Genomic DNA, 14,036 nt, shown 5'->3' with positions numbered 1-14,036 from the left:
GAGTCCGTGGGGATGTGGAGAGCGTGGCTAAAGGGGCAGCAGCACTGTATCCCCTTCTGAGGAGGCTTTTCCCCAAATGCACAGGGTCAGTGTGGTGAGAGGGCTGTGTCCAGCCTGGCTGGAAGGGCTTTGGGATACTCGTAGGCCCCTCTGCTCCCCTGCCTGACGCTGGAGAGCTAGTGGCCACTGGTGTGTGTCCAGCATAGAGGACCACAGCAGCTCTGAGCACTGCTTTCCTGTGGGGTGCACACAATGGGGCTCAGCAGGGCCCTGGGCAAGTGCCCAGGTCCTCTGTGAGCCCAGGGCCTGGTACAGGGGCTCTCAGGACATCTGCCAAGCACTTTGTCCTCCCAGTGGTTCCCTTTTTCTCCAGGTGGCTGCATGCCAAGCTTCCCAGAGCCCAGACCAGCCCCCAGCTTCCTGCAGCCTCTGCCTGCCTCCCTCTGCCCCAGGCCAGCTGTGGGCAAACAGTCCCTGGCATTTCCTTCCTGGCAAACAGCCAGCCCAGCCTGGCACACTTGTGGCTAGCTGGCAGCATTCACTGGGCGAGTCTGACCTGGAGATGTTTGTTTTGGGGTGCTGGCAGGTGCTGGACTTTGTCTGCATGGTCAGAGGATGCTCTGAGATGGGGAGGGAACTCGGGGGGAGCAATGAGCCTCCAGTGGGAGCCCCTGTCTCCTGTCTCTGCAGCAACATCATCGACGTGTCGGCAGCGGATTCCCAGGGCATGGAGCAGCATGAGTACATGGACAGAGCCAGGCAGTACAGGTGGGAGCTACACTTCTCCACTGGGGTGCCCGCAGCCCTTCACAGCTGTGTGTGTCCCTGGGCAGGTCCCAGGGGTTTTGGCCTGGGGGAGTGAACTCGCATGTAGAAGGGCTGCCTCATCTCAGAGAGCAGGGTGCAGCCTGCTCAGGGAAGGTTGATGGCAGTGCAGGCAGCAGAGCCCAGGACAAAGGGCTCGCTGCTGTGTTCACCCAGTCCTTGGGACAGATGGTGGGGGGTTGGATGTGACTGCTTCTGCTTGGAAGGTGCCTGTGTGGGAGGGCTGGAAGCTGCCTCATCCTCCTGCTGCAGGGAGTGAAGAGGGCTGGATGCTGGGAGAGCAGTCCCCCCTGGGAGGTGCCAGGTGCCTGGGGGTGCAGCACCCATCTTCTGGATGTCCCCATGTATTGTAAATCAACGGCAACTCCAATGAAGGGGAGAGAGAATGATGCATCTGACTCCATCATCTGAAGGCTAATGAATTACTTTATTATACTATACTGTGTACATTTCATCTAAACTGAACTTGCCAGGCACTCACTCTTGCTCACAACTGTACAGAACTGCACTCATCTCCGATTCTCTCGTGACTGTCCCGTGACAGTCCCACACACACACACTTCTTGGCCCTGATAGGCCAAGGGAACAAAACATCCTCACTTTGGGAAAACAATCTCCATATCGCATTCTACTTTAGCGCAACACAGGCACAGCAAGAGAGATAAGAATTGTGTTTTCCTTCTTCTCTGCTTGTCTCACAGTTTCTCTCTGTTCAGAGGGCATGTGAATACCACACCCATGTCTTGGCATGTCACTGATGTTCGCTGCTCTCCACTCTCAGCACACGCCTGGCCATGCTCAGCAGCAACCTGACGCACTGGAAGAAGCTCCCACTGCTGCCATCTCTGACTAACCAACCGCACAAAGTGCTCGCCAGTGACCCTGTCCCCTTTGCAGACCTGCAGCAGGTGAGCAGGGCTGGGCTGGGCCCTGAGCCCTTGTGATGCTCCCCAGAGACACATCCTCGTCCTGGAGGAGCAGTAAAGCCCAGAGCCCTGAGACAACTTGTTAGAGCTGAGGGCAAAGCCTACGTCAGGTTTGAGGCCTTGTTAGAAGTGTGGGCAAAGCCCAGGACAGGCTTTGGGACTCGTTAGTGCTGGAGGCTAACCTCCTGCAGCAGTTTCTTTGGGATTAACCAGGAGTTTCAGTAGCCATCAGTGACACAGCCATGTCTTCGTGCCTGCAGGTGTCCCAGATAGCTGCCTATGCCTTCAGTGCGCTCTCACAGATCCGTGTCGACGCCAAAGAAGAACTGGTTGTACAGTTTGGCATCCCCTGAACCTACCCCCACCACTTTTAATGGTGCTGCTTCACCACTTTAGTTGTTTTTAGTTTTTTCCCCTTTTTTTTTCTCCTCTTTATATCCTTTCCCTCCCCATGCTGCTGCCACAGAACTTGGACAGATACCCTGTTTCCTACTAAATGCCAAGGCGCCCATCATTGGCACATTGAGCCCACCTGCATTGCTTGAGGCTTTCTCCTCCTCGTGGGAGGGTGGGTGGGTGGGTGTGGGGAGCAGGCTATGTCAGCTGGATGCTGCCTTGCACAGGGACAAGCACAAAGGGAACAGCTGGTGCAAGGAGGCTCTGGTGTGGGTCAGCACCATGTGCCAGGTCACTGGGAAGGGTGGGCTGGAGCCAGGCAGATGTGATGCTCTGTGTGGGACCTGGTGGCTCCAACACCACCCCTTCTCATTTTTTCATGTTTAGACCTTATTTTGGTTGTTTGGTTTTGGTTGGTTGTAAAAATAATTACTAAAATAATTACTATTATTTTTTGCCACAGTAGATAAACCCACTTTCATCCAGTGCCTGTCTCCACTGTTCTCTGTCGGACACAGCACGGACATGATGGGGGAGCCATGCCCTGGTGGGGGGGTACACACACCTATCTGACCCCTGTCACCTCTTCAATCATGTCCCACAGGGCCAAGAGGACAAGGGGACAGAAAAGGTATGATGACCCAGCTAAGGGGTCACCTTAAGATTAGAGGGAGACGTAGCATCGGGGGCCATTCTTAAGAAGCACCTAAGATTCATAAATGCTCATGGTCAAAAGGAATGTCGAAAGTCAGAGGCCTTGCAAATAATCAGAAAGTTTTCTTAGTAAATTACACACTTGGTTTTAATCTCATCCTATGCTCACATCCTACAGCGCAGGAACTACAACAAGGATGTTTTTCCAGCGCCGCCCTACAGTTGTTTATTGCCAGCAGTCCTGGCTAGACTCAACAGCCATCCAGTTATCTGTGTTTGCGACATACACGCTAGCACTCGTGTGAGCCCTGGGAATGGGATGCTCACGATGTCCCGGCGGCAGGCAGAGCGTGCCCCCTGCAGCCCGCCGGGGGTACCGGGCCCCGCCCCGGCCCGGCCGTGCCCAACGAGCAGCGGCGGGGGCGGGCCGGCGCGGCCCTTCGAATATGAGCGGCCGCAGGCCGGGACCGGGCGGCTAGAACTGGAGCTTCGGCAGCGGTGCCAGAGATGAAGACGGACACGATTCCCCGGCCATGGTACGGGTAAAGCTGACACGAGGCGGGCTCCGGTGGTTCTCTCGGCGGGTCCCCTTCCCTAAGGACGGGCGTGTGGTTCTTTGTTTCTCGGGGCTTGGCAAAGTCGGAGCCTTCGCCAGCGGCATTCGACGGCCGCGTTCCTCGCGGGTTCCTTTGCTATCCCCAGCGCAGGTTTGAAAGGACCTTCTCCTTGCGCCCTTCTTGTGCCGTGCTCGGGGCAGCCCCATTCTGCGGCCCCGAGCCTCCTCAGGCAGCCCGGGGGGGGCTGCGGAGATGCCTTCCGAGGGTCTCCGGAACAGCAGCGAGGAGTGAGCGTCCCTTCCTCGTCCGAGTCCTCCCTGGTCTAGCTGGGGACCCGTGGGGTCCGGTTCCCGTCAAATCTGTGGCCGCGGGGTGTGTGCGTATCGCAGTAGTTTTTCAGGGGTCAGGTGGATGTAACTCCAGTCAGATTAGAGGGAGACGTAGCATCGGGGGCCATTCTCTGCCGAGCCCCGGCTTCCCCGAGCTGCGCTGGGGCCGGGAGCGGCTCTGTGCCGGCCCCACCGGCACAGCTCTCCGTCACTCGGCCTGGGCAAAGTGATGGCAGCGAGCGCGTCCAGGCTCGGACGATTCCCCTCCCCGTGGCGAGGCGCCGGAGGTTTCTGTGCCGTGCGCCTTTAACGAGCGCGGCCCCGGCGCGGTGACGTGAAGTGGCGCAGGGCCAGGAAGGGGAGCCGCTACCTGCCAGCCCCGCTGCAGAAAAACTCAGCTTTTCTTTAGTGCGTGGCCGCTGGCTCCCCGGCTCTTCCCGGCTTGCCGCTCTCGTGGCAGATTAACTCCATCTCCGCCGTCTCGCCACAGCGTACGGCTCCTGGCCCGGCCCCTCGCCAGCCCCCGAGGTGCGGGTCCCCGGGGCCGCGGCTAGCCGCGCCGCGCCGCGCTCGCCAACACCCGGGCGTTCGGGTCGGCGGCTGCTCTCCCCCTCTGCCCCGCGCCAGCTACGGGCCCGTCCGTGCCGGGGGCTGCCGTGGGTCGCTCACCCCGCCTGGGTGCTTCCCGCAGCCGGACCCCTGGCCCGGGACAGCCCGGGGCCCGTGGGCTTTGCGTCCCCCGGCGCGTTGGCACGTCGGGAGCTCCGGAGCGCGGGCTTGCGTAACGCCGTGTTGTGACCGGAGCGGCGCAGGGGAAGGAGGGGAAGGACAATGCCGCCGTGGCCGCCGCCACCTCCGGAGCTCGTTCCCCGGTCCCCACCGCCCCCCTGCAGCTGCTCTCTGCGGGGATGCAGCTGGAAGGCGCTCACGGCCGCTGGCGGGCTCCCCAACCACTTCCCGCCTGCCATCACGAATGGCACGTCCTCACGGCGGGTCATGGCGTTGTCTCAGACGCTCACGGTGGCCAGTGTCACCAGTGACAGGCCAGGCCGTGACCGCGGCAGGAGCGGGTAGCCCTGCCTGTCCAGATCTCACATCAGGCATCAGTGTGTTTGCAGACTGGTTCTGGTGAAACCTAGCTCGACTCAGGTTTTTTCCGAGGTGCATCCAGAGCTGCTCGAGTGCTTTGTCCGGTGCCTTCAGGCGGATTTTTAGGGAGAGGTCTTGGCTGTGCCACCGGGGGGAGGGACACTAGTTGCTGAGTGACCCAGCCGTGGGTCAAGGAGCTGGGTTTTAGCCAAAATTGGAGGGAGGACCTGTCCTGCTGAGGATCCCATGCTTCCCACCTGGGCTGACAGCAGTGGGAGCTCTGTAGTCATGGTGCCGGTGTCCAGCTGCAATACAGGGTGAGGAACCCCCTCCTCATCTGGGTGACTTTTGGCTCCGAGCAGTCCCCTGCCCTGGAAGACTACCAGGGTGGCACTGGGGGCAGCCAGCGTGGAGGCAAAAGTCGCTGTGAAGGGGACCTGGCAGTGATCCCAGATGCTATCAGGGCAGCTCATCCCTGCTCCCACCCAATGCAGCTGTGAGCTCCCTGTGCCCCCAGCAGGTGGTTCTTTCACTAGCAGCAATGGGAAGGGGAGCTTGCAGCGCTTCAATGGCTTGGCCACTGCCTTGCTGGGCAAGAAATGTTAGTGACATTTGGAAGGGAGGGAGGGAGGCATAGCAGAAGAATGAGGAGCTCAAGCAGCAGTTTTCCACTGACCCCTTGTCAGGATCCTAATCTGTGGGAGTGGAGCTGGGCGTTGCTCCCCACTCTGAGCCTGTGGGGAAGCAGGAGGATGCTGGCTGCCACTGCACAGCTGGCCAGATGCAGGGACACATCCTTCCTTGGTGGGCACAAATGCCTGGTGCTGGGCCTAAATCATTTAGGAACATAGTTACTATACCTTTTTTGTTGTTTTTAGGTGTGGGCAGGGACCTGATAGGCTGGCCACGATGTCTCTTCAGGGCGCAGGAGTTGCTGCTCTCCTTGACTAGGAAAGCTCACCCTCCTGTGCTGGAGCTTGCTGCATAGGGACTGCTGCCACCACTGGCAGCTTTGGGACACGATGCTGGTGGGGCTTGTCACAGGAGGGATTGTGGCTGAGGCAGGCCCTAGGGTAGTCCAGTTCCTACTGTTCCTGGGCAGGTGGGTGTTTGCAGGAGTAGGTAGCCTTGCTCACCCTTCCTGTTGAGTAACCAGAAATGCTGGAATGGCTTGGTCTGGTCATGGAAACTGCCTGGGAGATGGAGCTGAGCCTGAAGCAGGCAGCAGCTGTACTGTAGAGGGGTTGTTGGATCTGTCTCACAAAGCACTGCTGTGCCCAAGCAAAATCTCAGAATGGTTTGGGTTAGAAAGGACTTTTAAGCTCATTCAACTGGAGTGCCCTGCCATAGGCAGGGAGACCTCCCACTAGACCAGGTTGCTCCAAACCATATCCAGCCTAGCCTTGAACACTTCCAGAGATAGGGCAGCCGTGGCTTCTCTGGACAACCCTCTCAGGGAAGAATTTCTTCCCAATATCCCATCTAACCCTGCTCTCTGCTAGTGGGAAGCCATTCCCTCTTGTCCTGTCACTCCAGGCCTTTGTCCAAAGTCCCTTTCTTGCTCTTTTGGAGCCCCTTTAGGCACTGGCAGGGGCTCTAAGGTTCCCTGAAGGTTTCTTTTCTTCAGTCTGAACACCCCCAGGTCTCCTCAGCCTCTCCAGGGAAGAGGGGCTCTAGCAGTGTGATAAATGGGACCTGTGCCAGACTCCCAGACGTGGAGCTGTGGGGACCATGTTCATCTGTTCTCTGGGAAGGGGTGGTTTAAAGGGGTGGATTTACTTTCACCCCCAGACCAGTCTTGCTGTCCCCTGCCAGGACTGGAGGTGATGAGTGGCACAGCACAGTGTTGTCTTGGTTTCTGCCTTCTGACTGTCCCACCCCATTTCTAGGTGAACAGCACAAAGGTTTGTTCTGATCCCCTCCATGATCCGTCCCAGCTCCAGGACTTCAGTGTCTTCATCAAAATTATCCACAAAATGTGAGTATGGGGAGCTGTGTACACATTTCAGACGACACAGCTGGGTCTGTGCTGTCCCTGGAGCCATGGCCTCAGCCCCCAGGAGCTAAGAGCCTCCTGTCTTGTGCAGGGTGGGGGGGGGTTCTTGGGGAATTTATTCCTCCTCTGGAATATGAGATGCTGGGATCTGCATCTCCTCTGTGCCACTGCACAGCTGGGGTCTGCCTGCAGAGCTGTTGGGTCCCACAGAGCTGCCCAGGGAATGTTTTGGTCAGAGCTCCTGTCATTTGAGACTTGTTATCACACCTGGCACTTAACATCTGGGTTCGCTCCTGGCATTGTAGAACAGACCTGAGTGCTGCTGCCAGTGGCACAGGAGATTATCCATTTCTGTTGATGCTGCTCTGATGAGGGAATAGCCCAGCAAGTTTTCCTGAGTGGCAGCCTTGGGATCCTGAGGAAACCTTGTATCTGGAAAGCAGTGTAAAGAATGACAGTTTGTGCCTCATGAAGTGCTTCTGTTGCCTGGGGATGTCAGGCTGCTGCTGAGTATAGTGTGGTCAGGATGGAGCCTGTATGTTCTGCCCTGGGACCTGAGGTGGCTGGGCAGGGGTGGGAGGAATGCCTCCTTCAGGAATTGTGTCTGTTCCCTGGGAGCAAGGGGCAACCAAAATCTACAGGCCATAATGGGCATCAGAGGTGGGACGAAGCCTGGTGGTTAAGGAGCTGGCAAAACAAATTGAGAGGGTGTGGGGCTGCCATGCATTGCTTTCAAACCCTTCTGATGGGAGGCTCACTATGAGTCTGTCTGCTGTGATTACCTCCTGCACAGGGTAAGGAGAGCCTGCCTGGAGCAGGGATCTGCCTGCAGTGGGTGGGGAGGAAGGAGCTGCCTGCACCACAGATATATTTAGTCAGACCTGGTTAATCTCCTGGGCTTGTGCTCCAGCTCGGATTAGTAGGGATCCTGGTGGCACATGCTCTCTAAAGAGGCCTGGCCATTGCTTGATAAAGTGGGGTGGCAGCAGGGCAGCTGCCACAGCAGCTGGCTGATTCGAAGAGCTCCTGGTGGCACAAGGGGAAGTCTGTGAGGAGGAGCAAATCCTCGTGGCAGCCCCTGTCCCAGACCAGGTTCCTGGGTTCCTGGTTTTGGCACCTTGGGAGTAAATGACAGTATTGAAGCAGTGCTGGTCAAGCATGATTGGTATGGGTTTTGGGCATGCCATTTCTGAGCTGCAGTTGGGTTCAATGACTCTTGTGGGCCTCTTCCAGCTCCAGATGTTCCATTAACTGGTGGCTGCTCAGGAAGAGTGTAGTCACAAATAAGTGCAAGAGAAGGCTTCAGCCTCCTCAAAATCCAGCAAGAAAAGCCTGGGGCTTCCCAGCCAGGGGGCCACCACACACTCCCTGTTCTGTGCTGGGTGCTAGGGCTGGCAGGCAGAATAGGAAGCAGTGCCTCTGGGTGGGGGGGTAGGGGTGTTGGCTGCCTAGCTCCAGCTGCTGTCCCAGCAGGGGGATTCCAGGGGATTCCACTTCCATGCATCATGCAGTTGCTCCTGGCTCTGCTGGCCCTGGTGTGGGGGCAGAAGGCAGAGCAGTGCCCCAGAGCCTGCCCCTGGCTCAGCAAACCCTGCTGCACAAAACTCAGCATTGGTCTAATCCCTCCAGGAGTTAATGCAAACCCTGCACTCTTCCAGCCACGGGAGCAAGGAGGGGGAGTCTGTGCTGGAGCAGCCGCTGCCAGAGAGGATCTCCTTCATCCATGGTTTCCTGCAGAGTAAGACCCTCCGCTGGTGCTGGGGAAAGTGACTGCCCCTGCTCAGTGCCCCTGACCTCTGAGAGAGTCTTGTCTGCTGTCTGCAGCTTCCCTCTCCACAAAGTGACCCCCTCACCCCACATCAACAGCTTTGCGAGGTGCCAGCAGCTTTCCTGTAGCAGCCTGTGGAAGGGAAAGCTTCCTGATGGGAAACTTCCAGATGGAAATCCTTATCAGAGTCTAGGTTCAGAGCAAGGGAGGTCCTGGGTGTGAAGGACAGGGTGCCAGTGGCTGCTCTGGTGATACTGCCTTGAAGCAGTTTTCCTAGCTGGGTACCTGGACCCAAGTTCTTCAAATCACAGTGGAGAATCTTTACCTAAGCAGAAATCCTGGGAGGGGAAATGGGAAGTATCTCACACTCTTGCTCAGCCTTTTGTAGAGGGAAGACACCATATCCCACCTCATATCCCCCCTTCCAGAGATGGAACTCTCTGTTTGTGCTGATGTTGGAGGGAAGATGCCAAGGTGGGGAGACTGGGATTTAGGGTGGAATTCCAGGGAGGGGAATGAAAGTCGGTCAGAGTTAATGGCCAAGGCTGACCACTGGGATCTCAGCTCTGGAGCCCATCCTGCCCCATGTCCCTTCTTCCTGGGGATGCGTTACAATGCCCTCCTGGCCATGAGTGCCACCTCAGGGGAGGCAGTGTGCCCAGTGGGCTGCTGTGTGACTGGGAATTCTGCTTCATGTTGCAGAGCACTGCAGGTACAAATTCACTGCAGAGAACATGGTCTCTGTACAGAAACTCATGGAGAGGAGAGAGGCCAGGACAAAGTAACTGAATATGATATTGAAGAAGGCAACCACTGGACTGTTACGGACAGAGGAGGAGACAATGATTGTTTGGTTTCTGAGGAAGAATCAGATTCATCAATCTCAAACCCAGCAGACTCAAACTGGTAAAGAGACCTATCTTCCCCCTGCCTTTGCCCAAGTCAAGAGATCCTCCGAAAAAGACTCAGCAATACTCCGTAACAGACTGGGCAGCAGTAAGATGCAAAGCAATAAAAGAAAAAGATTTTGGTCTAGCTAAAGAGCCACTCTTAGCCAAGCCAGTTAGAGAAGATGCTAATCCAAGATGGGAACTGTTGAATTATGATGATATTAAATATTTGAAAAGAAGTAAGGGAAAATGGATTAGGCTCACTGTATTTCAAGCAATTGCTAAAAGGAATATATAGTAATGTAAATTTAACACCATATGACTGTTGCTATATCTCCTCCATAATATTGACAGAATCACAATGTAGGGCGTTTGGCTGTCCGTCTCTGCTCCCACACACGCGTAGGATGGTTCTTTGCACAGCAGCCCTCAAAAGATGAGTCTGGACTCTAGGTTTTTTGGTCTTCAGAACTGTTTATTGTTTCTTACCTACAAAGTTCCTTCTCTGCCCGACCTGGATCTGACCAGCACAGCAGCCAAAGGCACTCTGACCGCCCCTGAGGCGGTTGCATCTTTTTATAGCAAAAACTACGTACATGATATGTACTCTTTATTCCCAATACTTATCACCCTCATCACCACGTGCACCTTCACCCCAGACCAATCCACAAGTGCCAACATCACCACAGAAGATGGACAACAAGAAGAAGAAAGAAGAGCCCTGTGACACACCCTGATTCCTCCATCTTGTCTCCAGAACCGCCCCGTACCAAAACCCCAAAATCTGTGTTTCACCCTATAATTGCCGCGCTGCTGCGTCGAGTGCACTTTACTCCCCTGAGAGCAGGGGGGGAGGCGGCGCCGGCTAGCTCGGAGCACAGCAGCAGCTAGCAGCGGGGGGCACTACCCAGATGCGTCAGGGACGTCTGGGCAGCGCCTTCGACAGGAGCGGCAAAAGCGGAGAAGCTTGAGAGAAAAGAGGGTCTTAACTCTCCTGGTGCAGTCCAGAGGTTTAATGTCTCATTGTCTCCAGGGGATCCAGGTGGGAAAAGGCAAGGAACAAAGAGCAACAGCAGTATATGAAGGGGGTGTAACATAGGTACAAGAACCAATGGGGGAAACTGAGGAGGGGAATTGAATATAACTGACATGGACAAGAACTAATGATATAAAAGCTAGGGAGGGGCTTGGGGCACCTGCCAAATCCCTTTCTGAGGAAGGGAGAAGTTTCTGGAGAAATGGGAAGGGCCCCGGGAGTGGAAAATGTAACAAGTGGGGTGGTTGCTAAGGGAACGGGGGTAGAGACAAGGGCTTGGCAGCTTTCTCAGAACAGGAGGGAAACAACTCAGAGAGAGGGGGAAACCAGGGCTGAACCATCAACATAGGCTTAGGGATGCAAAATGGGGAGAACATTATAAGATGGGGAGAACAACACCAACGGGGAGAACAATACAAATGGAAACTGAACCCACACCACAACATATAATTATGTCTCCCCTTCACCATTCACACCCGAGTGATTCTCACAGGTTCCATCTCCTCATAGCCAGGTGGCACATCCCTAGATGGATCAAAATCAAGCCACCAAGTGCTTCTGGCAACATTCCAAGTCTCCCGACCCCCCCCACCAAGGGTTCTCTCTGTAGCTCTGGACATCAGGAGTGATGTGCTGAGTTCCCACATCTCCGCCTTCTGTTTGAACAAAAAGCACCTCCTTTGTAACTGAACGTACAATGTGCCGTACACTCAAAAGTATGCATGGTATGAAAACCATGAGAACTGCGAGAATTAGTAAAATGTAAAACCCTACCTTTAAAAGCTCTCTCCATATGGGAGAAAGGTCAAAAAACTTCACTATATCATCAATCCATGATCCAGTGATCTTGCCAAGTTTTTCTATGCTGTCTTTTATCTTTTTGATATTTTTTGTAATGGATTGTGAATGATCTGAGAGATTCATGCAACACATTCCTGCAAATTCTTCGCATCCATGGGCAAGCAACAGATAATCGACCCTGTTTTGCAGAGTTGCCTGTCTTACACTGCTCACATCTTTCAACATGTCACTCAGTGCAAGAGAGTGACAGAGTGAAGATGTTTACTCAACCAACAACCCATATGGTCCATATGAGCCCATATGAGTCAAGGCAACCCCGATGCTGTCTGAGGTGAGAAAATTGCTGTCGCAATTCTCCTTGCTTTGTCCCAAGTATACACTGCATCATTACAATCTGAGCTGTAATGTTGTAATGATCTTTTTTCTTTGCGTTTTGGCTTTTTTAACATTTTTGAATCTGGTGACAATATTGAAATCTTTCCGATGCTGCATGGACCTCCCATTGCATTCGCAGGAATTCCATACCAAATTCTGTCCCCACAAATTAAAAACAATCCCTTTGGCAATTGCACTGGAACCTGGAGTGACCCTTTGGTTGTTGTTGTTGTGTTTTTGCACCAAGCTGATGCATTTTTATAATGTTAATGATTTGGTGTGACATCGATGGTTTTATTTTTTGCCACATTTAAGATCTCTAATTGCATGCACAACTCCATTGTCATGGACTGAAAAATCTCCAATTCCTGAGGTTCAGTAGAGTCCACAGGAAGAAGATGTGTCCAAGCACACCACTCCATCACAGGATCTTTAACAACCTGCAAGATTTTTACTGGAGCGTGTCCTGGAATCGGCCACTCGTCCACTGGCATCCCAATCATGCATGCCAAAAATGGACTCCCTGGTCTGGAATGTGTCAGGCAGATGCTGTCTAAATTTGCTAAAGCTTCCCAAACATTTTTCTTTGGCTGGTTAACTGGTAAATTTGCTTTGTCATTTAAAGTGATCGATGATGAAATGAAACACATGAGTATCACAAACCTCATGATCTCATCCCTGTAACAAAACATTGTCATTTTTCCTCCCAAAATCTCCCCAAAGGAAGAACCCCCAAAGTCTTTTTATCCTTTTGTCTCCTCTGAACTGCAGTTCTCAACTTCAACCTTCTCTTCTACCTGAGTGCTCATCTCTCTGCTTCTGGGATCGGTGCTCTCCTGTTCTTGCGTCCGGAATGGTCTCATGTGCCGCACTGACACCCACTTCAGACCTCACCCTGTGGAAACACAAGCAAAACCCTTGCCCCAAGTGATTAGTCTGAAAGGACCCTCTATTTGTCCTGACTCGGGGTTTCTGATCAAGACTAAAGGATTCTCCTTTAATCTTGCCTGAGAGCTGTTTGAAAAATGTCTCAAGATTGGTGGATTGGGTTCTGAAGATGAGCTATTGAGAAAGTTCAACACATACAGCTCTTTGTTCAATTTCATGTGAGGCGTTGCCTCTGGCTCACCTCTTTTCTGCCTGTCCAAAAGGGATTTCAGGGTATGATGTGTTCTTTCAATGATTGCCTGACCTGTAGGTGAATGTGGAATACCGAATGTGTGTTTGACAAACCACCTTTTCAGGAGCCTGTCAAGCACCCTGCCTGTGTATGTTGGGCCATGATCTGTTTTTATCTCTTGACGCACGCCTAATGATGCAAATGCTTGCAGGAATTGCCGACAAGCATGATCTGCTGTTTCCCCTGCATGTGCTGAAGAAGCAGTCCTTGAGGTCAATGACCACAAGCGGCCAATCTCTGGGAATCATCGAAACTGATGGAAGTCCCAACTGAAGAGGTCCCATGTCCTTGATGACTTCATTGATCTTCCTGAGATCATGCAACAGCCTCCATTTACCTGATAATTTCTTCTTGATGACGAACACTGGAGAATTCCAGGGCTGTCTGTTGGCTTGATGTGTCCCTTCTGCAATTGTTCTTGGACCAGGTTTCTCAGCGCACTCAACTTTTCTTGCTCAAGGGGCCACTGATCCACCCAAACTGGATCATCTGTTCTCCACATCAGTTTCAGTGTCGCAACCAGCCACGAAAGAAACAGATGCACACCTTTGCTCCGAGGTGAAGAGCAAAAGAGAAAGTTTATTTTCTGACCCCAATATTTATAGTTTTCCAAAAGTGACAGTGGATTGGAGGGTGACAGTGCCACCCCTCCAGTGCCACTGGAAAAACTAACAGTCCATCAGGTTTCTCCTCCTCCATAAAGGAATGCAAAACAATGTGTTATCTACAGAAAGTGTGTGAGAAAGTTCTCCACAAGGAGGTAAACATCATAAGGCTTAGAAAATATTAGAAAATCAGGGCGACATCTCACCCTTTTCCGTTTAAAAAGAAAAAAGGAAAAAAAAGGAGGTGAATAATGTGCAAAGGGAAATATGAACAATGTTCAGTGTCCATTTGTGGAGGAATCATCGGAGTGATCACCCGCGTCGTCTGCATCTGAGTCATCACCCGATGATTCCCCCACTTGATGCCTTTCAGGTTGGTCACGGTTTCCATGTTGCCCGTCGGCCGGGTTCTTTCTTTGCGGTCGCAGGTCAGGGCGAACACACTTCGATGGTACCCAGCGTACCCCAGTATCTGTGGATACATAAGCATACCCATGCCCCGAAGCGATAAGGTCATAGGGACCTTCCCACTGTTTGGTGACTAAATTCCGCACCTGAACCTTCGCTCGAGGCTGATGTGCCTCGTCCGCAGCCTGCAATGAGAGATGG

At 53.6% G+C, this 14,036-nt stretch overlaps 1 protein-coding gene and 1 long non-coding RNA gene across 2 annotated transcripts in view; both read left to right on the top strand.

The window, feature by feature from the left end:
- Window positions 1-252: 252 nt before the first annotated feature.
- Window positions 253-3,143, top strand: LOC127059282 (ragulator complex protein LAMTOR1-like). Its single transcript, XM_050971216.1, has 4 exons — window positions 253-293; window positions 691-768; window positions 1,607-1,733; window positions 2,012-3,143. The coding sequence occupies exons 1-4, from the start codon at window positions 253-255 to the stop codon at window positions 2,102-2,104; spliced, it is 339 nt and encodes a 112-aa protein (XP_050827173.1). The 3' UTR covers window positions 2,105-3,143.
- Window positions 3,144-3,230: 87 nt separating this feature from the next.
- LOC127059812 (uncharacterized) overlaps window positions 3,231-14,036 on the top strand; it is a 54,450-nt gene continuing 43,644 nt past the window's right edge. Inside the window, exons 1-4 of the long non-coding RNA XR_007777975.1 lie at window positions 3,231-3,337; window positions 6,666-6,754; window positions 8,402-8,510; window positions 9,243-10,472. This is a non-coding gene — a long non-coding RNA (uncharacterized LOC127059812). The remainder of the gene's footprint in view (window positions 3,338-6,665; window positions 6,755-8,401; window positions 8,511-9,242; window positions 10,473-14,036) is intronic.

Source organism: Serinus canaria, chromosome 1 (assembly GCF_022539315.1).
Source record: "Serinus canaria isolate serCan28SL12 chromosome 1, serCan2020, whole genome shotgun sequence".
Taxonomy (NCBI): Eukaryota; Metazoa; Chordata; class Aves; order Passeriformes; family Fringillidae; genus Serinus; species Serinus canaria.
This window is presented reverse-complemented; position numbering and strand designations above follow the sequence as displayed.